At 38.5% G+C, this 26,918-nt stretch overlaps 2 protein-coding genes across 2 annotated transcripts in view; one reads left to right on the top strand and one right to left on the bottom strand.

The window, feature by feature from the left end:
- Positions 1 to 12,035, bottom strand: part of PDCD10 (programmed cell death 10) — a 17,206-nt gene extending 5,171 nt beyond the window's left edge. Inside the window, exons 1-3 of the mRNA XM_072408061.1 lie at positions 11,727 to 12,035; positions 6,659 to 6,862; positions 261 to 314 (exon numbers count right to left, since the gene is read on the bottom strand). Of these exons, the coding sequence (XP_072264162.1) occupies positions 261 to 314; positions 6,659 to 6,754 (150 nt within the window). The 5' untranslated portion in view covers positions 6,755 to 6,862; positions 11,727 to 12,035. The remainder of the gene's footprint in view (positions 1 to 260; positions 315 to 6,658; positions 6,863 to 11,726) is intronic.
- A 90-nt stretch (positions 12,036 to 12,125) lies between these two features.
- The window catches only part of SERPINI1 (serpin family I member 1), a 28,044-nt gene continuing 13,251 nt past the window's right edge, over positions 12,126 to 26,918 (top strand). The window contains exons 1-4 of the mRNA XM_072408059.1: positions 12,126 to 12,235; positions 17,571 to 17,833; positions 19,444 to 19,674; positions 23,402 to 23,596. Of these exons, the coding sequence (XP_072264160.1) occupies positions 17,584 to 17,833; positions 19,444 to 19,674; positions 23,402 to 23,596 (676 nt within the window). The 5' untranslated portion in view covers positions 12,126 to 12,235; positions 17,571 to 17,583. The remainder of the gene's footprint in view (positions 12,236 to 17,570; positions 17,834 to 19,443; positions 19,675 to 23,401; positions 23,597 to 26,918) is intronic.

Here is a 26,918-nt window from a genome sequence, read left to right on the forward strand (position 1 = left end):
TGTTATATCAGATAAATGTTAGTTTTATTTTCTCCAAAATACATATTTTAATAATCTCACAGCAACATAAACCTCCTGAGTTTCTAAAAGGGTATCCTAACCTTTCATGACATCACTGGGCTGCTGTAACTTTGTAGAAGGCAACATTTAAAGTGCCGATGTAAAGTAGACAAATCTGTAAATTGACCAAGCAACACTGCCCATAACATTATATATAGCAGAGAAAAGTCTGAGTAGTTCCAAATCTAGGCAATCCTTACCTTTATAAATGCTGCCCGGAGAGTCTGGGCGGCCGAAAGGTTCACACGTTCTAACTGTAAAAGAAAAAATTGTCATTGTAATAGTTATTGGGTAAATGTAGATATTAAATAGGCAAAAGTTATAAAAACAAGGCATCTAAGTGGAGTTTTATTTAGCAGGGAAAAGGTAAGATGCCTATCTTCATATTTTGCCATCTGCATTGATTACTATAGAGAGTCTTCACTTCTAGCCCTAAGGACACAAAAGATAAAGGGGGAGGAAATCTCCCCTAAGTGAACAAAACTATTGAATACAGGGAGTTGTTTCTGGTATTGTCTCATTGGGCAGGATTTCCCTCTACCGCTGAAAAAGTTTTGTTTCCCCTTTTTTCTCTTCACAATCAAAGTAAATAAATAATAAGGCAGGAAACAAAGTGATGAACTTGCAGCCTAATATGAGGAAAACTATGCAGTCAGGATGACATAAATCCTCCATGGGACCATACAGCCTTATTTTTAGGCACTGACAGGGAGAGAATACAACTACTTACCATACAGCTGTCCTTTATTAGACTGTATGTTACACATGCACACTACAAGAGCAGACTGCATCAAATTACTTTCAAACTGTGTTTAAAAAGTGTTTTTTTTCTATTCTAACCCATGTGATCTGTGTTCCAAGTTAGCATGGCATATATTAAAGATGTTATTGTCTAGAATGCATTTTAGCTGCAGTAAATGAAGGGTTAACAGTTTGTATTTATCAGTTTGAAGAGATACAATTTAATAAACAAGATCTTTTTTTTCTTCCAATTAGCTCAGACTATTTTAAAATTTTATTATTTTGCACTCTAAAATTATGAGCCATTTTTCTACCGCAATCCCAAATACTGCATTGCAGCTCAGAGAGGTGAATTTGAGATTTCAAGGGTTAGCAGATCAGAGCAATAAAAGCTTTCACATCTGCAAAGCTAGCATTGCCTTGCCCATTCTACAGAGCGCAGTATATGAAAGTATGCAGCATCACGTAGAGAACTACACCACAAGACTTATAGCAGGTGAACAACCAGCCAGCATCTTCTATACAACATCAGAGAAAATATCTAAATCTCATTCTGCAGCATCTGCATGTTTTGGTATGTAAGCACAAAACAATCTGCCAAAAGCAATGTGTCTAAATGATTTCCTATTGGAGAGGGTTCCGTACAGATGCACAAGCATTACGGAGCAGTCTGTTTACCAGCTGCCCAAAAATAATACAATGGTCGTTTCTAAAGCCAAATCTCAGATTGATTCAAGTTGGAGACACTGCACAAATTGAAGCTTTAATTTTACACACAGCCTTTTGTCCTCATACACTCCCACGGTGCTCATAAATCAAATTTATCACATCAGAAAAAGCTATAAAAAAGGCAAAGCAAAAGCAAAGCAGAATATCCATATAATGCAGGAAAGAAGAAAATAAAAAGCTTTTTCCTTCCCCAAGCACAGATCATAAGAGAAGATTATGGCTCTCAGTTTATAGGAAATGCTACATGAGTGAAAACATTTGTATAGTGCCTAAACCCTTGTAGATTACAAGCCTTGAAGAAGGGCCTTACTGAAAAAGGTTAGGATTTATCTTTTCAACAAATAGCCTTTATCTTGTGATGATAGGATCCGAGGTGAGAAAGCAAAGCTCTTATCTTGTAATTGATCATTTTACGTGGTCCCTTAAAACATAGTTTCTGATTAAATATGGTCATACAAGCCAATGCTCAGTATTTACCCGTTCATGACTGCTTATTTATACTGTTGTCACAAGATTACTGCATCACCTTAGTCACTGGTTAAATCCTGAGCCGTCCTAATCTTATACATACTTTATCTAAATAGCCATAAAGCTTTTATACTATTCATTAAAGACAGCCAAAATGTGGGTGAGCACACTGAACTTATATAATACATCTAAAAGACTTCCATGTTCATATATGAAAGAGAATACAGTTTCTCACAAGTATAGTAAAGCCTGTGCTAGAAGAATAGCAAGCTGCTTCTGGGGGATACAATTAATCAAGTACACCTATAGGAAAATATACTTGCTTATGGTAAACTGTAGAGGACTACAAATGCCATTCTAATCAGTCATATTTTATTTTTTACCAAAACCATTGGAGGATTTTTTTTCTTATGTATTATATAAAATACAAAGCATGTTATCAAATTACCAGTAGAGAAAAATGGGATTGTGACAGTCAGAGCTGCCCTGAGCATACTTTGTGTTTATAATTCTCATTAAACCACCCCCCTCCCCAGATCCTATCTTGACAAACAGAATGACGTCCATGTTGTGGATAGGACAAAAAAGGGATTCAGTATTTTAGCAAAAGAAAACTGAGCAGGGCTAACACCACTTGGTTTTCACAAATTATGTCAGCACAGAAATGCAGTGAAACGGCAAGTGAATGAGTACAGAGAGGATACTTTAGGTGAAAGGAAGGTAGCAAACAGAATATGTTAACTTTCTTCTTAGGTGCAGAGATCCTTGAAAGCGATAAAATATATGGAAACATAGAAAAGATGTACTGCATATGTTTTCTTATTACTAGGCTGATCTACCATTTAGAACTGGTAGAATACTTTGAAGGTAACTTTTAGTTCTACCATTTCTACAAACACTGCTTCAAAAACTTTAAAGCAGACTTTTCATTGAGATTGTGTGAGCTGCGATTGCTGACCTGGTACTAAAATAGAGCTTCCTGTTTGGTATTTCAATCCCTATGGCATCACTGACCCTGAATGAATATGCAAGCCCAGGTGTTCAGCTAACTAGTTATCGGCATGCTCGTTTCAGGTGTGTCTGACACTACAACTGGAAAAAAAAAAAAAAAAACAGTACTTAAGAAAAAAAAAATATTGCATATAAAATGATATATGTGATGTGCCTTCTGCAATAAAATAAGCTTACCTGCCTGTTTGCAATTTACCCTTCAATGCACACTGAGCTGCTCATGCCAGGTATTCCTTGGAAAGGAATGAATGAGAATACTATAGCAGTTTACCCAATAGACTGCTATAACCCCAGCAGCAGTCTCAGGTTTTGGAGGTCTACACAAAGAAGGTTCTTACAGGTAAATAGGAAATACTTACTGGATACTTTCTAACTTGTTATATTAGACCATGTGACCATACATATTATATAGTGATGTATTGGTACTTTTTACCGCGCTGTTGTCAGATAAATTGTAAATGGCTATGGCAAATAGTGCTTTTGGAACTTGATAGAAACTTAGGCTAGTTACAACAAGTAGTAAACATGCAAACATATCCACACCAACCAATGAATTACATATACAATGCATGCTCATAAAAGTGTATAGGGCTTGTTAAAAACCACATCAAAGTACATCTATATAAAACAGAGGAGGTTCCATAGGAAGTTCACACAGAATTAAAAAATTACTGACGATATACATTACCCTATTATAAGGGTATCTCTGTCACTTAAAAGCCATAAACAGGGATGGATCAGACCACCTTTAGATGTTTGTATAGCTAGAGTCCTACATAACCATAAAAGCTTGGTTATTGAAGAAACTGAATTACGCATATTGAGAGGGGCAAAGGAGACACACAAATGCCTCTGGTGGTGGCTGAACCTGTAAATTCTCACCGATAAATCTCTTGTACAATCCAACAGAAAACCACCGAACAGTGACCCAATATCTAGAGGTATCTTTTCAGTATGGTGCTTCCAAGAAATGACTGGACCACTCTTGTGTAGAATCAAGCTTTAGGAACAGAAAAGCAAATGTAAGATGTCCTTTTTTTTGCCCTCTCTTCTACTCTTTTTGAAGCCACTTGTTCCCGGTTTTAGTCACATTGTTTTGTATATTGGTGTTTAATGAAAGTAGAGAAGAATAATGACATACCCAAAAGGGATGCGTGGAAAACCTATGATCCAGTATAATGTGGGCACAGAAGCTGGGAGACCTTCCAGAAAGGCACACAGGTTTACAAGTGTGCTAATGTTGCAGTTTAGAGGGCTTGGTCGCTGTGTTGCATCTCGCATTAATATACACAGGTGCAGCACTGCAACAAATATTTTTGTGCACCCAGCGACAGAGACAGGCGAGTATAGCAGGATCTAGCTACACTTTAAGGACAGAGTCAATTGGAAAATTTTTGCAGGCACTGGAAAAATGACTTAATTTATCTCACCTAAAATTAAACACTTGTATATAAGGATTAACAAATATTTGGAAAAATGTTGCTCTTACAAGGCATACATGAAATATCTGAAATGCTCAAAGGAGCCAGGTTCTCTTTTCATATATCCAGAAACTTTTCCCCCTAGTTTTGGCTGGAACAAGGCTAAAATCAGATCTTTACTGCCATCACTGCTTTAGTTTAGGAGACCTCATTAGTTTTCACTTGCTTTGCTACAATAGGGACACCTGTTTCAAAATGTTATAGCTGTTCAATGGGCAAATGTGACAAGACCTAGAAAAAGAACTGTAGGTCTAATCAAGCAGAAAGAATGTGATGATTTAGAGAAGAACAAAAGGTGACCAGAGACATGCAATATAAAATCAGGCACTTCCTGGATCCTTAGGTGGACACCTCCATCAGGTTTGGGTGCTTGTCACTGGCCAGGCATATTGAAACAAAGCAGAAATTCTAAACCCATCATTGACCACATTCAATATAGAGCAAACAATCAGTGCTACACCTGCCTAACAATGACCATTGTACAAATATGGTTTGACGTAACAAAGGTGTCCGCCAGGTTACCTCATTTGTCCTCAGAACTGGGATACGAGTCACTTGTCATAAGCGTCTGCAAAAATGCAACCGTCAACATAATGAAGAATAAAAACCATCACAAGCCTGGAAGATCATTGCTCAAGAAGTCATCATCCAATTCTCATAACCTAAAAAATTAATACTCTTTTGGTGCTACAGAACACATCAAGTAAACATATTTAAAAGACCTAAAAGCTAATTTGTGTCTACAAACAGATTTGGCAATTAGGTCTAGTAATTCAAACTGAAGCCATCACATCTTAAAGCAAATACTGTATAAACATAGTGTGTGTTTTTTTAGTGCACGCATACACCCCCAACCTATTTAGCAGACAATAAAATAACTTTACACTTCCAACCTTTTTATCCTGAAACTAGGCAAATATCTTCCATACGAACTGCATCCATATAGCGTAGTTTATAAAACACAGTTCAGTTACTTGTATACTTTGGCTAATAAGTTGTGTCAAAATAAACAATGACACTGATGGTAACAATTCTAAAATGCTAGTAACATAGTAACTACCGTATTTTTCGGCGTATAAGACGCACGTTTTCTTCCCCAAAACTGGCGGGGAAAAGTGGGTGCGTCCTATACGACGAATGCAGGTTTAAAAAATAATTAAAACCGGTAACATACTTACCCGATACCGCGATCCCGCGTGCTTCTCGTCTTCTCTCCTCCTGGCTGCAGCGCGTGTCTCCGCCTTCCTGCAGACCCAGCGAGGAGAAGCCTGCACACGCGATCCCGGAAGCAAGCTGGGAGAGCAAGCGTGCCCCCGCGATCCCAGAAGCAAGCCGGCGGAGAGAAACGGACCAGTAAGTGGGAAGGGATGATCAGCAGGGGATAAATAGGCACAGAGTGGGGAATTTATCCCCTTCTGATCGCCCTGTGCCAATTCAACCCCTTCTGATCACTTTGTGCCAATTTATCAGAAGGGACTTTAAATTGGCACAGGGTGATCAGAAGGGGAGCACACTGAACTTCTAATGCATCTGAAAGTCTTCCATGTTCAAATATGAGAGAGAATACATAATATATATATATATATATATGTAGTTGTTTAGCCAGTTAGGTTGTGTGTGTTGAAAGGAAAGGGGGCGCACGCGCACACACACACACAGACACACTAAGGGATATTAAACAATTTAAATAAAGTTAGAAGAGGAGGTTACAACTACTGTTAATCTGTGTTTTCCATAGGGATTTTTACTACAAACATGGCTCCCAGCTGGCATATTGCCCTGCATAGCTTGCTCTGCACAGTTGTTCCTCAGGTTCCCCTTGCTTCTCTGCTTGGGACCACTACAGGGTGTTCAAGATGGATAATGGTAAGGGACTAATAAACTACCATTCACTTGTCTCCCACTACTAAATTAACCCAATAAAGCTAACCTCCAAGCACTTAGATGTTCAGAACTATATGTCATAACACTCAGATAGTGTCCATCTCCCAGTGTTTAGATTGGCCAACAACTATGTATTGTAAAGGCCTACCTTCTTTAATGCCAATTAAAGAATTAAGAAAGCTTTTTTACTACATGTTAGCAAAATGAATAGATCAGAGTGTAATGTGTGTAGCCAGGCTTAAGCTTCTAAGTTAATTTGGCTAAATTTGTCAAAGAATACCAACCTCATTAAAGACTGGATACATAACCGCATATAGGGGCATGGAAACCATGGAAGTGGTCTCTGATTCATTCTTCATCTCTTCCATTGTCATCCTCATTCAAAGAGACCAGGCTGTTAGAATATGATGCTATGGAAGCAAGTAACTCCTCATTCAGTGTGTTCGATCTGGTCCTTCTTCTAATGTAAGAAATGGTTCAATGTTACCCTAGAAGAGAAGAAACAAATCTGTCACATGCTTTTGCAATCAAAAAAAAACTTTAATGTCTGGACTATTTCATTTAAAGTCATTTTTCAGATTGACCACAAGTAACCAACTATTTAGAAAACCACTTATTACCCAAGTGAAATTAAACTGAAAAAAAAAACATTTAAATTGGCACAGGGTGATCAGAAGGGGACTTTAAATTGGCACAGGGTGATCAGAAGGGGACTTTAAATTGGCACAGGGTGATCAGAAGGGGAATAATCTTTCAGAATCTATTTTTTCTAGATTTTCCTCCTTTAAAATTGGGTGCGTCTTATATGCCGGAGCGTCTTATACGCCGAAAAATACGGTATGTCCCATCGTCAATTTATGAGAAAATATCACTGACCTAACACAACAATGCAGCTAGTGACTGCAGAAATCTTAAACATTTTAAATAGGCAATTCCACCTGGGAGATGAAATTGAAAGCAGGCCTGCAAGAAACTGCTGTTTCTTACATGGTCCTAAAGGAAAAGAAACAAAAGAACAAAACAAAAACCAACTACTTCCTTGGTTGGTGTGGCGATCCTCTGCCTCCAATACTTGTATCACTAACCCAGAATGAGGATGCAGCTCAAGTGTTCAGCCAAATGTCACAAATAACTGTATGCTTGTTCCAAGAATGTCACTGAAACCAAATGATTGGTTTTACATTCAGGCAAAAGGCATTTTTTAGAATGAGTTCACTAATAGCAGCTTACATCATCGCTCTGTGTTTAGTCCAGGTTAAGCTCCAAACGCTAAATATTAGTCACTAGAAACAATAGTTACCAGCAACGGTCGAATGAAAGAGCGCTGTACAGAAAGCAGTGTCCTGGTAAATGGAGAGGAGAAGGGAGATACACGAGAGGGGCTCCACTGCATCCTCCACAATATTAAACAACATTGCTTGTTAGTGCAGTCAGAAAGTCACTGATGTTCACTGCTCTAGGACCCTGGTTCAATAGGTTTATTAAAGAGCATTAGGAGATAATCATGAAAGTAAAAAAAAAAAAAAAAAAAAAAAAAAAAAAAAACTAAACAACTATATAATAAAAGAATCATACTAAATAGATAGAAAAAATAATTAATTCAAAACTACATGTTCTACAACATTCTTTGTAGCAGCCTTTATTGAAGTAGATTATTCACTTCCACCACACCTGATAAATAAATCTTTAAGATGATGATTTACATATACAATAAATATATTTTTATATACACGTAAATGTCCCAATGTGCCCAGAAAGAGACTTAGACCAGAAACATTACAAGTGTTCTCACCATTCACCAAGAAGCCCTACCATTTATTGGTAATACAAATAGCTGGCAACAGGTTCCTTGACGTATCTATAAAGCATTGTGTTAAAGGATAATGGTGATGCCTAACTATTGGCCAAGCAAGTCCTTCAGCTTAAAAGTTGATAAAAAAAAAAATGTTCCAGGAGTGGCCAAAACTAGCAAGACCAGCAGATCCAAATTTTACCTTTCCTATTCCATTCTGGTCTGCACTCCTCCTCCTAGCTGTGAGGGGCGGGGGAAGTATAACTTCAGGGCAAAGTCTGCCATACTCCAAACTTGACAATACAGAAGCCGCGGTCACTGCACAGCTAGGGGTGGGGCAGGAAGCATCGGTATAATCAGACTATTAGATTGTACAGGGTGCCATACATCGGAATGTATTCTGTACAATAACGTGTCAGTGCTTAGACTACCTATCAGCAAGAAATCAGCACCTTGATTTTTTTTTTTTTTTTTTATATCATCAGAAAGGAAGCTGAGCTTTCTGGCAGAATCACCAGGTAATTTAGGCATATGAATATGAAATAATTATAAACACACACATGAGGTACATAGAATGATTATGCTGAACCCATAAAAGTGAAGTTTATAAAAATCTTTAATGACAGTATGTTCGAGTAGGTTCATATTTTTAATTTTCAGGAAATGTAGCAAGTAATCTGGGTTCTATGGGCAACACTACTTCCGCTCATGTTTATGTATATCAGGACCAGTGATACTAATGTATAGAAGTGCACAATATCCATTTATGATAATTACACCTGACAACAATTGGTAAGTTCTCATTTTTTTTTTAATAAACAAGGATATATGAATATTGGATTGGATGTTCAAGAAAAATTCTGCTTCAGTTTTTTGAGAGCCTCTCTTTTTCCAAAGCAAGCAGAGTCTTCCCATCATATATCTAGATTATAAAGAATACCAAGCTCAGAGCTAGCTGAGCTCAGAACGGAGGGCCCATGTGAAAAAACAATGTCAATATTTATTAGGCCTCATTTTATTAGCCCAGCAAAGAATACTTTGCAGCATGATTATATCCTGCCTCTGACCAAGGCTAGGGGGACACTGACTTCCAATTGTAAAACCTTATGAACGCCCATACAGCTATCATATGAGCTTTGTAGCATTCATAAAGACATTTTAAACCAAGATATGTGGCAGAGAAGATTTAGACTAGGGGAAATGCCCAAGAACCCCCATTAAAGTCAATGGTGGAGTTTGGAGTGTTTATAGGCATGTTTAAGTGTTACAACTTCTTTCCCATCACAAGCAAAGCCCTGGTGTGGATTGGCTAATTGGAATGAATGGGAATTTTAAACACGAGTGCATGTAGACTTCGAAGTCCTACTTCTGACTCTTAGCTCTGACATGGACTGCCTGAACCCAAGCTGATAACACACACAGTATTTCAGTTCCTAAGTAAACATAACGTTATCAAACTAACTAGATTGTAAGCTCTTCGGGGCAGGGTCCTCTCCTCCTGTATCACTGTCTGTATTAGTCTGTCATTTGCAATCCCTATTTAATGTACAGCGCTGCGTAATATGTTGGCGCTATATAAATCCTGTTTAATAATAATAATAATAATAATAACATAGGGCCCATTCACACTGGCAGGGAGGTTGCAGTGTGTTTACCGTTTCTGAACACCAGACAGGTGTGAATCTACTCATAGACATGAAACGTTTTCCTTTTTTATAGAATAAAACAATAAGATTTTTTTTTTTATATATATACCAGATTTTTTATGTTGATTAACTTTCTTTTTACCCAACAGCACTGTGGCTGGCCTTCCTCTTGGAGCAGGACCAAAAACGTGCAGATTGATGTAACCAACGACACACCAACAGCGCTGAACTGAAACAGTTTTACAACGAGGAAGTTACAGGGTTCTCCCCAGGCCCTTTTAGCTTGGTGCACCACCCGGCACTTTTCAGCACCCACCCGGCTGTTTTTGGGTGGTAACTAAAGAGTTTGGTCACAGTATAGGGGCTACCTCCCGCCTACAATTTCTTCCCACCCAGCTTAAAAACATTTCTGGGTTGAGCACTGAGTTATTAGCACCCTAGGAATTAAAAGTGGCCAACCCTGGCAAGATCAACAACTCCAAACAGACAAAAAAGAAACTGGAACATTTGCCTACCTTAAACAGAATGAAAGAAAAGGCGTGAATGAAAATCGTGCAGATGTAAGCTAGTACATTTCTTATAATATCATACCAGGTTCTCTTTCATCAGTGACTTCAGCAGACCAGTAAATTAATGCACAGCTAATGCTCGCTATAAACACACCAAAAACCTACTTAAACTAAAGTAATGCAAGCTCTACCTCATCCACCAGTCCTTCCTAATTCCTCATAAAAACTAAAGTTTAGGATTGTATCCTCATATGGTCTCTGCCCTTTTCCCATCCCAATGCCCAGGCACCATAGAGCATCACTGGGCAGAGCTGAGAATGCCCGCTGTGCACATTTACATAGCACCATCAACACATTCTGAAGCAGTAGTGTATATTGGAGCAGCACAGCTTCTGATGGCGGACTGCAAAAAGCCTTAGGTAGGTAGGCTGGGGGTGTATATGGCCTTAGGTATGACCATCAGAAGCCTCTGAGGCTGAGTGTATTTTTACCTGGCCTGGAATGGTCAGGTAGGTGATGTACCCTGCCTGAGGTAGATGGCATCAGATGTACAGGGTAGGTGGGCAATGAATGAATATCACAAACCAAGGCTGTGTTTGAACTCTACAAACAAGTGCATGAGCACCACACTGTGGGGGTAAATTGCTATATCCTGACAAGTGGATGAATGGCACTGAGGTAACCTGTGTGAATTCACCAGCAGAAATTCATGACCACCATACACCAGGGGTAGGAAGGCTGCCTATATATCCTACATGACCCTGGGGTGTCTATAGATGAATACCACAACACCAGGACAGCATGGCTGTATGTATCCAATTGGAAGATCAATACCTGACACCCTTGTCACTAAACCTATGTGTATATCTACCAGGGAGAGGGGGAATACCAGGGGCCGTCAGACTATGTGTGAATCCTACATGTAGTGAGTGAATATGGCAGCCCCAGTCCGACTATGTGTGAATCCTACATCTTGTGAGTGAATATAGGAGTCCCGGTCAGACTATGTGTGAATCCTACATGTAGTGGGTGAATACAGGGCCCCCGGTCAGACTATGTGTGAATCCTACACGTAGTGGGTGAATACAGGACCCCGAGTCAGACTGTGTGAAGATGATGAATACAGGCCCCGGGCCCTGTATTCGGTATGAGGCCCGGCCATGTAGCCGGTGTGTATACACAGCCTGCTAGGTAAGGTGACACAGTGAGAAGCAGGCCGCAGGAAGAACCTGAAGTGCTGGCAGTCACCGGAGGCCAGGCCGGGCTCTATACGGCCAGCAGAGAGCCGCAAGCCCTGGCAGGGATTAGCAGACACCTCCAGGCCCCGGCGGGCGGGATTAGCATTACTCAGCAGCTCACAATACAGCGGCCACGGAAAAGGACAGGAAGGAGGACCAGCGACTACCTGTGATCCGGCCAGCGGACGAGGCGACCCCCGGCTTCGTCCTCCGGCTCTGCTTCAGCTTTCCCTGGCACCGGAAGTCCGCTCTAGGAAGTGTCCGCCGTCCTGAAGAAGAAATAAGGCGTTGCCCGGAATTAGTCCGACGAGTTTACCTTTCGAGGGGGCGTCTCTACCACATACGGCGACGATTGCCGTAGGAACGGCGGGATGTGTAGTCTTTCTCTGCATTAAAAGCGTCACAATTTAAGGCCCCAGGACTACATTTCCCTAAAGGCTGTGCGAAGCTGCTGGCTGTCATAACAAACATGTGGCTTGTCAAATAGGGAGCGGAAGTCAGGGAGATAGAGCGACACAGATGGCCAATAAGGGACAGGGGAGTGGGCGGTCGAAAAGTAATTGGTTGTCAGATGGTAACATGTGGTCTCTATGGGAAAAGCAGTGTTTGGGCAGGGAGGTTGACCCTGCAGTCAGCTGGAGGGAGGAGGAGGCGGCGCAGCAGCATCGGTAGCTTGGTATGTAGTGCTGAGGGTGGCGAGGGAATGCTGACTGATGGGCAGCCAGTGACAACATGGGAGGGAGGTGTGTGCAGGGGACACATACACCTGTACTATGTCTGTATACACCTGTCACTATATCTGTATACACCTGTCACTATATCTGTATACACCTGTCACTATATCTGTATACACCTGTCATTATGTCTGTATACACCTGTACTATAATCGTATACGCCTGTCACTATGTCTGTATACACCTGTCACTATATCTGTATACACCTGTCACTATGTCTGTATACACCTGTACTATAATCGTATACGCCTGTCACTATGTCTGTATACACCTGTCACTATATCTGTATACACCTGTACTATAATCGTATACGCCTGTCACTGTGTCCGTATACGCCTGTCACTGTGTCCGTATACGCCTGTCACTATGTCCGTATACGCCTGTCACTATGTCCGTATACGCCTTCCAGCCTTCTTCATCCCAATCACAAGATAAACCAAAAAAGCATGTTTAGTATATAGGCATCTCTGCCAGGATCACCCAATGTTATCAGATCATTCCATAGCTGGCATTATTCTATTAGCTGGTGATCTGATCTTCCAATGACTTGTGTAGTGTATGGCAGGGTATACATGCAATCAGATTTATTATTTTATAATAAAATTCCCTTAGCCAGTGATCTGATCTTCCCATGACTTGTGTACTTGTGTATGTCCATCTCTGCTAGGATCACCCAATGTTATCAGAATATTCCATAGCTGGCATTATTCTGATAGTTGGTGATCTAACCTTACCATGCCAAAATAACTTGTCAGAGCATCACACAGAGCCAAGTAACTATTTACTAATATAAAAAAATCACTAAAGCAAATCTTGTGTGCCCCGTCACTCTGCAATAATATCTTTATTCCAGCCCCACTTATAGAGAATATATTAGTATACTTAGTATGTAAAAAATTAATTGTACACAAACCCCAAACTTTGTATTCAGCAGTCTTCATATGTATCTCAGAGAGTTTAAAAAATCTATTTTAAAGAAACCAAATGAAACCTGGCTTTAGAGTCTTTGTTGTGGCCTCTGATGATCTTAAGCAGTCTTTGAGAATGAATGGAGCAAATCCATGTTTGCTAGATCACTCATGTCCCCCTTGGTAGTCCATTTTCTCTATTCTTCATGAGCTTTAATGAATCCAAGCTGACCTTCTGTATATTCCCCCTATGGTCATTCTCCACTTCTATTAGGCCGTCTTCATCTCAGGCTTTCTCTTCTACCCCCATTCTTTCTGGCACTTCTACCTTATTTCATTATTATACTCAAACTCCAACCTGGAATATACCCAGGCATATTAGACAGAAGTATGCATAGCTTTTTAGAAAATTTAAAAATACAATATCTACAAACTAATTCCACTCATAGTCAAGTATTTTTCAAAAATGACTTCTCTGCCCACAAGTTATTCAATTATGTTGCTATTGTCTAATGGTCTCCCTTACCAAAGCAAATTAGGCCATTAGGGTTTTTGTTCTATGGTACAGTGTTTAGTAGGTATCACCGCAAATATTTTCATTATAAAATATGGGGTATGGTTGTTTATTGGAGTGCATTTTGTGAAAAGAGCAATCCATAGCCATTTGTATAGATCTTGTTGTTCTGGTTTATTGCCTATAATTGCTAATCTACCTTGCCTTAGTGAGTATGACGTTTGTCTGTTTTGCTTCTTTGCTTCAGTTCCATGTCTTGTCAATGTCATTCCTAATGATTATGTTATCATATTTTGGGGTATTTGTAAGGTTGTTTGCTGGTATATATTTAGCAAAGAGAGCAAGCAGGGTTTCTATGTTTGTTTAACAATATCATTTATTCATTTTTTTCGCTATCATCTGAAAAAGAATGATATGTATTTCCAACTGACGGGTTAGTTATCTCTGCTCCCAGTGTTTGCTCCTGGCAAGAGTCTGTCTGCATTTGTGAGTGTAAACAAAGCTAAATGCTAAAGACAAATATAGAATAATGAAGTGTTAATCTGCTGGGCATTAAAGCTGGCGCAAACAATTCTGATGATGCTTAAACACAGAAGTCTGCATTCACACCATCTGCTTTGTCTGCATGGGGGCAAAGTATTTTGAATAATTACAGCTGCACTGACTGGAACAACTCACAGTGCATTAAGGTAGTATTGCAATTGTTCATTCTACTAAGAGCCAGAGGGCCTAGAACTAAATATTGAGAAGGATCTGCCATAGTTTTTGGATGACTTGAATATTTAAAATGTGCACATGAAGCACTTTTGTTTGAAGCATCTCTATCCTGTTTTTCCTATCTCTTACCATTACCACGTATCTCTCTCTATCCAGAAGCTTTGAAATAAAATCTAACATGATCACAGAGTGCACTTGACAGTCCATCAGTAAATCACAAATGATCAGTCTGATAGCCCTCATGCTTTCAGTTTGTCCCAGCATTAGTATACACATATAGTTATTAGTCAACTTCACTTTTTTACTAGTGGTTTGCATAAACATAGCTGCCAACTTGCACCAAGGTGATCAAACCTCTAAACCAATTTACAATTTTGTTACTAATAAACATTTTGCATAGGGGCCTATTCACAACAGCATTGATGTAGCTTTACAAACTGAGGCTGGGATTAAATGTAATATGTGTTTAAATGTCCTTACCCTCTCCCTGATCTCTGCAGCGATTCTGAGTATAGGACATGGGTGACGCTCCCCTGTCTTTCCACAATCCAGTTCCTATGGGGTAACAGTGGGCCTAGAAGTATGTACTTTGATTGGTTTATAAGGCCTTCCCATCAAAATGATGTACTGATAGTAAGGTATATACGCTGGGAAGAGGCACGGCCACAAAGCAGATAGTGGGTTTTATAATAACTACAAGTATACATTTGTAGCTGCAATGATGGATGCAGTTAGAGAATACCTTTGTTATTCCTTTTATTTGTCCATATTTTACAATGTTGGTGACCTGCTGTAAATGTAAATGTATCCCAGGATACTATGCATTCATATTCAGTATTTACTGCTGCAGCAAAAAAGACAGAAGGAATGGGACTCCCCCCTTAAAAAAAAAAAAAGAAAATGCTATTTAGAGGGAAAAAAAATACACATTTTTTATGAAGTAAAAATTGTGGTGGTAGATTTGACTCAGTAATTGGTAATGTGGCAGACTGGGTCCTAAGTCTTTTTTTCTTCTAGACTGCATTGAGGGAATGCCCCTTTTCTAGATCCTATCTGTCCCTGATACTTTGGACCCTTCAATGGGAAGGGTCCTCACAAAGTGATGGAAGCTCAGTGATGTCACAAATCATATAGGTGGGCAACTGTGGGATTGTAGGGTTCTTCTTTTAACCTTTAAATTTGAAGGCAAGGCTTTGGTTTTGGATGTTCAAATTCTAGTTTAATCCTTGTGACTCTAGGTACATCTGCCAGAGGTATAGTGTGTCACTCATGCAAGACAGCTTGGTCTGTATATAAATGATGGGAAATATATATAATTATATACAGACACTATACTATAATAAAAATAGAGCCCTTTTGAGTCCACATTTTATCACAGTGAACATAAAGTCAGTTATGGAAAACAAGAATGCAATAATTAATTTAAAGGAAAAGTCATGTAACATAGAGACAACCAATGCTGACCTTTGCTTTATTAAAAGGATAGTTCACTAGCTGTAATGCTAAGCCGCCAACGAGGAACAAATGTACTAAGTGTCCTGACTTTTTGACCTTATTGTACTATTCACTTGTTTTGGATCCATGACTTGGAGAATAATAAGTTCATCAACATATCAACCAGACAGCTATAGTTTTTTTTAGAAAAACTACAGTGATGACTCCCCCATTCTTCTCATTTTTTTTTTTTTTTTGCTAATAAAAATGGAAATGTTTTAGCAGTACAACTTTTTTATTTAAAATTATTAGTTATTGTGCCATGATCATAGAGATAATGGACCTGATTTAATAAAGCTCTTCAAGGCTGGAGAGGATACACTTTTATCGGTGAAGCTGAGTGATTCAGAAATAGCAAATGACTTTGAAGAAATCCATTCCAGGTTTTCTGGATCACCCAGCTTTGCTGATTAAAGTCTATCCTCTCCAGCCTTGGAGAGTTTTAGAGTTTTAATAAATCAGGCCCAATATCACTAACCAACATTTCAGAATTTTACAAGACCACATTTTCACTTTGAGGGACACTGGGGTCCTGAAGTTTAGATCTGATTCTTTTTTTTTTTTTTTTAGGGGATTTCTATGTGTGAGGTGTGCTTAGCCCAGCACCAATGAATATCATAAGGTCATTTGTCCAATATTTCATGAAAATACCGTAATAATTGTTCTGCTGGGATCTGGCTTTGCAGTGGCAATTGAATATGTTTTTAACAGCAATGTTTTTTCCTATGATTTTACATTTAAAATTTAGGCTAGAAAAAAAAAAAGCATTGGATCAGACATAAGATTCCAGGGGTGGTATGCTACATATCACTGAATATTTAAACTAGATTAAAAAAAATGCATGAAATATAATGAAACATGAATATATATTGCTAGCATAACAAGAGCTCCTCTTTCTGCATCCAAGTGCTGCACTGGCAGGGAAAGCAGGTCAGACTCTTGTAATTAGCTCGTCATTCTGTACAACACACAGACCTGAGCTGCTGCTACTGATGTATTTGAGTACAGGATGACCCAGCAATTGATTTAGAGGGAAGAGTAGATAACGGCACTCTCACTGACCTGACGGATTGTCTCACAGACAAGACTGGCAGTTATTATTGGAGTCCCTGACGCCAATATCGGGAGCTTTTTATTGTGGCCTTTGACACCAATGCTAGGGGTTTTTACTGTGGACATTATTACCATTGCTGGGGAGTAATAATGTGGTCACTGGCACCATTAAATAACCCAAGCTTACTCCTCAATGTGTATTGCAGCACTTTACAAAAAATTGAGGTGCACTAAGACACATTTATTTTAAATTCACCTTAACACACAAAAATATGCAGCTGTTAAACAGCCCTCCAATTTCAGGGGAATACAGTGACTACAGAGGGGTGGGTATAGATGGATTCTCTGACAGTGCAGCCCGTTTATGTTTGTAAAAGTATCCGGATTAAGCATTCAAGGCACACCAACATAATTATCTTCCCTTCAGACACACCAATATTTTAAGAAACTAGTTGGTATTTTCCAGGTATATACCGTATATATGTGGACTCCAAAGCACTGCTTCTTGGGTTTCTGTCTGTCAAGCAAGTAGTTGTTTTGCTTTTTGGTTTGCAACTAATCTTGATGTCTTTGATTTTTTTTTTTTCCTAGGTTATTCAGAACTATGCATGTCATTGCCTTCCTCACGTTATTTGCTGTCCAGGCAGTTGTGCTTGGCAGCAGCCTTCATGATGACACCATTACTGAGTTCTCAGTGAAGATTTACCATGAACTAAGAGCTATAAAGGAAGATGAGAACATCTTCTTCTCTCCCCTGAGTATTGCACTAGCTGTTGGAATGGTGGAGCTGGGTGCTCGTGGATCTAGTCTTAAGGAGATCCGACATGCTGTAGGCTATGACAAGCTAAAAAATGGTAAATACTACTCGTATACAGTTTTCCTTTCAGTCATATTAAATATCAATGTAATACTAGTGTAGTAAATACAATAGGTTTAGAATACAAGTTGTGTGTGGCCCTAATCGATATGGTTTACAGTAAAATATATTTTCCAACAAGCTAAATCTTGAGGGAACAGAACCTGAAAAAAAAGCTTTATATTCCTGAATCTATCATTCCAAACAATTAGGAACTGAATTGCTCATCTAAGTTGAGTTTTGTCCAACCTTTTATTCACTCATGCACCCCGTAATCAGTCTTTCACTGTAATGGGCAGCCTAATTACCCAACGATGATGTGCCAAAGTTCTGCATTTGCAGAGGGAGGAAGAAATTTGCTAATGAATGAAGAGATCTTTGTTGATGTGGAAGATCCAGGCATTTTTGTAGGGCTTGACTTTAATCATTGTTAGATTACAACAAATTAAGTACATATCTGCTTTAAGTTAACCATTATATAACCATGGCTGCCTGTAATTAATGTTGTACCTAGATTGACAAATCCAATTCATTACATTCTAAATGACTCCCCTCCTGGGATCTACTTTTGCTATTATCCCATGCAGCTAGTCCCTATTTAAAGACAAATTTCACAGCACAGGTATAATGGAGGAGAAATAGATATATTGTTTTAAATGTGTTTTGTGGGATACCAAAATGTTTGGATGGAAATGAACTTTTTTTTATCATTCTTCTGTAGTTGTCCAACTGTTGTCTGCTAATGTTGTTTTCCAGTTTACACTGATCAGACAAGCCATTTAGACCACTGACAGTAGAAGTGAATATCATTGATTTTCTTTTTACAATGGCACCTGTAAAGGGGTGGAATATATTAGGCAGCATGGAACAGTCCGTTCTTGAAGGTAAAGTGTTGGAATCAGGAAAAATGGTCAAGCTTAAAAAGCGAAACACATGTGACAAAGGACAAATTGATAAGGTTAGAGGACTGAGAAAGAGATTCTCTAGAAAAGAAGGCATTGTAGAAAAGTCCAAACGTGCAGTTGTTCATACCCAACAAAAACTAGGCAACGAAAATATCCAGCAATAGTTTCTGGGTCCTTAAGCCACTGGGATGACTGTGGGTGGGGGTGTGGGACTGGAACTGTAGCAGATCGTACAGTACATTGCAGCTTGCTCCATAGGGGGTCCATGTAGCTGCAGACCAGTCAGAGTGCCTATACTGACATCTGTCCTCTACAAGCATTGTGGCACTTACATTGGGCACGTAAAAGTCAGGAACGGGGAAAGGTTGCCTGGTCTGCTAAATTGCATTATTTTTGGGATATTACAATATGTGTGTGCATTGTTTACTTGGGGATAGATAAAAGTAAGATGTATTATGGGAAGACGGTGGAAGCAGTGTAACTTATAGGAACTTGTGTCTTGGTGTCGGGCAGATGCAACAGGACAATTTAAGAGGGTTTGAGGATTATCTCCCTTAATGGGTCAGAATTGTTTTAGCAACACATGGTGGACATAGGCTGCCTAATTAATGTTTTGGCTGATCAGTATATATTTTCATGGTGGATTAATTGACCAGTGTACAATTTAGTCTAACAGCTTTCTCTTATTTTTTTTTTTTTGCAGGTGAAGAATTTACTCTGCTAAAAGATCTCTCCAGCATAATGACAGCCCAAGAGAGACATTATGTGCTCAGCATTGCAAACTCCCTATATTTACAGAATGGATTTCATATCAGTGACAAGTTCATCCAGTTAATGAAAAAATACTTCAAAGCAGAAGTAGAAAATGTAGACTTCAGTCAAGGTTCAGCTGTAGCAAATCACATCAATGCGTGGGTGGAAAATCACACTAATAGTATGTTATCAGCCTTTATTGAGTATTTGTACCATTTTTACATTACAAAATGATTTCCAGCAATATTTTCATCTAGTTGTCAATGTAAAGGTTGTAATGTTTTCTGGTATACTTTTTTTAGTCTTCTTTGGGGGAGGTACTATGAGATTGTTTCATACCCAGGAAAAGAATGATGTGTAATAACTTAAAGCAACCAATCACATATACATTTAGATTAGTCACAGCTATATTTTCTATTTATTAACAAAAGTCATAGTTGTTGTCAGCATAGTCTACTAGATTTGAAAAAACAGAAAATTGGACAAAATACAGATCCTATTCTTTGTGTTTTAATACATTGTAAATTAAGCCTGTTGTATTTACCTGCACATCTTTCTTACAACTGGCCATTTTTAGTTGCTTGGCATGAATACCAGCACAATGGTATGCCCATTAGGTGTATAACCTCTAGAAAGATTTTCCCTCACCTCCTGTATTTTCCATCACTATCTGTCCCAATAAAAGTTGTCACCAAGAGATATAGTAAGGATGTATCTTGCTAGCTAGGACACAACAGAACTGATAGAAATTCTCACATTTTTACATTTCATTCAAAGGCTAAAATAAATTTTGGTAAAGTCTTTGTATGTTTACTGGGTAACCATAGAGGTACACAAAATTGTGACAGGTAATCATAGGATTTCAGAATTTCAAAAAATACTCATTCCTCAATGTGTGTTAAATTTTTAAACCAATCCTCCATCGATGAGTGCAGAACCATATGTGTGCTTAAGATACATGTGTTAAAATAAATGTTATGCTGAAACATGGAGGCTACCACTACTGTCCTTTCTTCAGAAGCTGCTAGCAGTCTAGCTATCATGTTGATCCGAAGCAAGTATGCCGATAAGAGGTTAGGATTGGTCCCAATAGGTATAATTATTAACCTTTTTATTGCAGACACTTGGTGGCCACCTTTGTTTGGGCATTATATGCAGTATCCAGGGGTAGTTTTCCATCTTCTATGTTATAGTGCTTCCCAGTCTTATACTTCCCTGTATTTAATTCTTTGGTGATTTTTATGTGCTCTGAATGAATGTGTGAGCCCAATGATAAGACAGCACGGTGGCTCAGTGGTCAGCACCTTGGACTTTGCAGCGCTGGGTCCCAGGTCCAATGGGGTTTTTATGTTCTCCCCCTATTTGCCTGGGTGTCCTCAGTGTTCTCTGGTTTCCTCCCACATTCCAAAAACATGCAGTTAGGTTAATTGGCTTTCCCCCAAAATTGACCTTAGACTGTATTAAAATCATATGACTATGGTAGGGACATTGTGAGCCCCTTTGAGGGACAGCTAGTGATACCAGCATATCAAAGCACAGTTTGCTCAATAAGTTAATACATTTCGAGCCTCCATAAAGATTTTGTTTTGCTTTGTTTGTGGTTAACTCACCGTGAGGATTTTATACAGTAACTGACACCATGCTGCCTAATAATATGTTGAGACAAACATCAGTCCTAACTGCATTTATTAAAGTAATGTACCTGTTCCGACTATGGACTTTGTACAGCGCTGCATGATATGTTGGCGCTAAATAAATGCTGTGTAAAAATAATGATAAAGAACTGGACAAGAAGCTTTGTGCGTGTGCCTAGTGCACAGCTGACATCTTGCTGGACAAGAAACAGGTTAATTTAAGCCTTGTTTTTATTAGTGCACCAAAGGTTGCACTATAAGGATCTCCTTCATTCAGATTAGTTGTACAGTTTCACATGTAAGTCTGAGTACGGTTTATTTTTCCATTTAATAAAATAATTTAATTGTTGGTTTCGGGGCGATAGTATTCCCAGTTGCCCCTGCTTTAAAAGTTATCACTGTGGCTTTTCTAGCATTGTAATAATGACATTATCTCCGGAAGCTGGATAACCACAAACTTGCTGTCCTAAAACTTGCTTGCAAGATTACCGCCCTGCCAGCCACACTGCACATATAGATAAGGGATTGGTTGGCAACTAGTTAACACTTTTATCAGTCAGGCTGACAGAAATGTCTTTCAAAAACCCCCAAGGAAAGGAATATTGACGTGTTGTTGTGAGATGGAGATGCAGGTCAGTGAACAAGGCAGAATAGATTGTATAGAACTGAGAGGAAACGAGTTATGGTATGCTCAGATACCCAGTTAGCAAAAAAAAAAAAAAATTATAAAAATATTAAAAAAAAAAAAATGAAAGAATTAAGTGCAGCTGCCAGTTCCTTAGTTGTGATGACTTCATTACTGCTTTATTTTCTCCTTTTAGTCTGGCGCAGTGATTCTGGTAGTAACAACCTTTCTGTTCTAGAATACAGAACACCTTTCCTCTCCTCATCTTTATACCATAGAGGGGGTAATAAGTAGTTCACAGAGAAGAAGCAGGTAGGGATGATACCATTACTTAGAGTGCAGAAGAGGCACTGTGTTGTCCGCTTGGTGCAGAAAACAAAAATGCTCACTGGATTTCTGTCAAGGTCAGCAAAAGATATGTAGTACTTATTGAACAGATAAAACAAAACACTTTCATATGTATTTGTAACAGACTAAAAGGAAGCGAATAAGAGGTGTTTATTGTTGGATTTTACATAATTTGTTATGATGATTACATGTGAGCACTCTGTTCCTGGTGTTAAAATTGGGAAATTAATATAATTTGAATTTCTAAAACATCTTTATACAAATTTCTAACTGGCAGAGGGAACCTGTGCTTTGTAGATTATATTTTTCACCACAGGTCCACAACTAATTTCTGTTTAAAACCCTAAATCGGCTTTTTGCTTTTGGGAAAATGATTATATAGTGTTTAGGATTGCACAGCTGCTATAAAAACACTGTAGATAGCTGAGACATTTATGTGACTTCAAAACCACAATTTGGAGATAGTTGTTTCCTTTGCTAAAATACAAGTAACTTCTTGAGATAGTTTAAAAGAAAACCATAGAGCAGCAAGAGGAGGTGGCAAAGATAGCACCCAAATCCATGTTTACGAACAGGCTCCTGAAGTGTGGCGACTGTGGGCCACCTATGCCCTGCTATTATTTATGAAAGTGTAGCCTTAGAGATTCAAGATATGTAGATGAAATATTTATATGTCTTAAATGAGTTTTACTATTACTGTTCTAGTACAATGAACTATAATAAAAAATGTCCCTGTGTTCCCAGAGATTTGCCTGTACCTATATTTCTTCCAGGAATTGAACCTTTTTGAAAAATAGGTACCTGAAAGGGTTAAACTCAGTTTATCTCAGGATGCCTGAGCCAGATGGAACTGTTTACTCTTGATTCCTTTTTAAGATAAGCCTCCAATTGCAGTGCAAACAAACCAGGACTACTGCCAGTGACAAATGAAATCACAGCAAGAACAAAATGTTTTATTTCTCACACATACAGCTCTCCCTCAGGATATGGATATGATCTAACCATGCATTGTGGCTGTGTCCAGCACTGTAGTACTGTATTATTATGGGGATATATTGCGTTTTGACATTACTTGAGGACAAAGGCACATAGGATCCTGTATAGACCATATGGCAGTGGGAAACAGGGGTGTTATGCCAGAGTGTATCTCCTGTTTACGTTTTTATCTCCTCGTGTATCTCCTGTTTTTTTTTTTTTATTTGCAATTGATGGTTCTTTATGGATTTGGAAAATATTGCATATCTTGAAGTTGACACTATTATTCTGTTCTTACATTGGTTTATATTCTTTTTATCCAACAGATCGCATACACAATCTTTTCTCCTCTGAGGACTTCACTGAGCTAACAAAATTGGTTCTTGTCAATGCTATCTATTTTAAGGGCAACTGGAAATCCCAGTTTAGGCCTGAGAACACCAGAACATTTTCCTTCACTAAAGATGATGAAAGTGAAGTACAGATCCCAATGATGTACCAGAAAGGGGAGTTTTATTATGGTAAGTGAATGATCATTGTGTTTTTGGAACATATCAGCCCTGAAAGATTTTAGGGTATTTTACCTCCACAACAAGAGAGATTATTTTTTCTACACACTATAGAAACAATAAAACTTGCATAGACACACTTGGGAAGCAACTAGTAGCGGTTCCTTTCTTGGCTACTTGCTCCAGGACTAAGGCTGCATATACACATGTAATAATTGTCGTTGGAATCAAACGATCCACAACAGATCGTTTGATAATTGTTAACAAATAAAGTGCACAACAACTGGTCAACGAACAAGGCATCTCACTGGAAAAGAACGACCGTGCTGGCGGATCTGATTGGGCAACAATCGTTCGTAATCTATTGTGCGTAGAGTCGTACAGTGATCCTGGATTGTTCTGTGATACAGTTTCTTCTACATGTCACTTCCTGCATCATTCGAACGATCGTATATAGTGTGTACATTATTGGTGGATTTATATTTGAACAATCATATAGTTACAGCATGTATAGAATTGTGCACAATAGGATTGTTCAAAATAACCAGGAATAATTGTTGATCATTTGTTTTCAAACAATAATTATTGCACGTGTGTACCTAGCCTAACTCTTTTAAAAAGGATTTATCCACCAGTGGACCTAATGTTGATCAGTAATTTAGGGGAGCTGGATATGTGCTTCACATATCCAATCAGCTGGCTGGGTGAATGTAGTAAACCAAACTTCACTTTCACACCAGTGAAAGTTTTTGGATTTGACAGGGGGTGTGGATTTCATTATTAGATAAAAAAGCATTACCAATCCTTTGTTATGAAAGACCATTTCGATACATATGAATTTGAATTGTGTATTTAGTTTCCTGGCATTCAGCTTTATTGCGCTGTCATCGAAATAATATTGTATCTTACACATTTATACATTTTTACCTTCATAAGTATTTCCAAACATCTAAGTGTGATTAATCTTTGTTTTTCCTGCTTATCTATTTATCTAAACTCCTTGGCTTTTGGGATAACAAGATCAGAACAATTTGTATGCAAATTCAGGAGAGAATGGATGGGGTAATTGACTCTGAGGTCTGGACAAGCTTCGGAATTGATATATTATTGGGGTAGAGATTGTGAGCATGAGAATTTCTTATGTTTAATCAGCTAAATGTCATAAAAGTCTCCACAATAGCCAAACAAATTGCCTTTGTACTGCACTGGCAGAATTTGAAGGATACTCTGATTGGCTGATGTGGAGAATACAGATTAGTTCTTCCACAACTTTAAAAACTTTAAAATTGATACTGACTGCTGAGTTCTAAAAGTCTCATGTCACTAGTAGATTAAACATGAAAATGGATGGTTGGATCTATTGAAAGCCCCACACCCCTACAACTTGCAAAGACATATACGAAATAAAGCTATTGTAAAAAAGTTAAAAAGTATTTACCTTCACTTCTGGGAGATGTGGGTGATTTTTCTACACAAAAAGATAGGGTCTGAAGGCCTTTAAAAATATGTATCCCTGCAGTGGCCTGGAACATGGACCTGCAGGATTTTATGAGCTCACTTTTTTGATCAGACATGTCAAACTAGTATTTTATAAGTAACAAACTGCTTCTTCTTCTCTGTAGTCATCTGTAGCTTAAGGTAAAAAGTGCCCGAGCTGTTCTATAGGTGCCACACTTGCATTCATAATTTTGCAGCCAATTCAACAAAAAATGTTTTGTTATCTAGCTGGCTGTAGTCTCTGGTTTCTTCTGTCCCAATGCCACTGTCCTAATCTTCTGGTTAGGAAGTCTGCACTCTTCTCTGATCTACATGTGCCAATTCTTCTTGCCCCATCTACACAAAGTCCACCATACCCATTTGCTGTCAGTCCAAACAGGTGAGAATAGAAAGACAAGAATGCCAGGTAGCAGGAAGCTAATAGGTCAGGAACTGAGGCCATGAAGGGTATCGTTCCTCTGTAATAGTAGGCTCTGGTGTACTACAGTGTACTAAGGACACAGTGTGAGAAATGTGGTAGGGCAATAAAGCCTCCCAGAAGCGTGAAGGTCGCTGAATGCTGGTAGAGTCCTTCTGGGGGTTAGTGGATGTACCAGCAGGGGACTCCAGTGCATTTACACTCATTTGTCCTGATTTATTAAAGCTTTCCAAGGCTGGAGAGAATACACTTTCTTTGGTGAAGCTGGGAGATCCAAAAATCCTGGAATGGATTTGGTCCAGGATTAGGAACATTTGCTAACAAATAGCAAATGATCTTAGAAAATCCATTCCAGGTTTGCTGGATCACCCAGCTTCACTGAAGAAAGTATATACTCTCCATTCTTGGAGAACTTTAATAAATCAAGCTCATTGAGTGAATCGGTGAAAACCCCTAATTATTTAGTTAACCTAGTTTGGTCCACTGTTTTGTCTGATTTTTATGTGCCTGCATTAGATAGTGGTGACCTAAGAAATCTTTTCATAAAAATATTTTGTAGACAAACATTATCATAAAAATCTCTTTGTGAGCTGGAATGTTTAATTCTATTTTCCATCAGTTGTTGGATTCTATATAGGATAATCAAACATCTACACATGTACATAATGATTTCACTTGCCTAGAAGCATCAATTTAATATTATCCTGTATAATCACTGTGTACTGTGGAAACAATCCATTCAGAAGGCAAACTGTTACATTTGATGGAAAAAACTTTTGTATGCTGTGAGCAGGCTTATGTCTGTAGTTAGCGTTATTGTCCTTGAGAACATAGTTGTAGAATTAAAAAAAGCAGATACAAGGAACCCAAATCCCATACAACAGAAAATATAAAGTGCCAGCTGGTATTTACTGTTGGTGTGTACATATAACGTGGTAACTGTAAACTACCGCGATTCGTGTATGCGTTTGTTTTTTATAAAAGATGTGCACAGTTTGAAAGTAACAACTGATGCAATAGTCATCTGTTCACAATAGTTGGAAAACCTAAAAGCAAATGAAGTAAAAATAATTCAGAACTGACACATGTATTAGTCATTTTATTACCATTACAAGGCAGAGAGAATTTGAAACATAATCAAGCTAAGGTTTCCTTGTGTTTTCCTGAATGTTACACCTCTCCAATATCACTACTGATGATTGCAGAAGCCAACTACACCTCATTGATATACAAATAAATCAGATGGATGGAAATTGTAGATACCTGTTTTTGATCTCTTCACTGGAAGCAAGTTGCTATTAATAACCAAGATTGTTAAGTGGTAGTCAGTGATAGTTGCAGAGCTGTGCTTATCTTTATCACTTCTGGCCAGTGAATTACCAAAATTATAAGTTTTTGAAATGTGACAAAGTATATGAA

Source organism: Pyxicephalus adspersus, chromosome 4 (assembly GCF_032062135.1).
Source record: "Pyxicephalus adspersus chromosome 4, UCB_Pads_2.0, whole genome shotgun sequence".
In the NCBI taxonomy this organism is placed as follows: domain Eukaryota; kingdom Metazoa; phylum Chordata; class Amphibia; order Anura; family Pyxicephalidae; genus Pyxicephalus; species Pyxicephalus adspersus.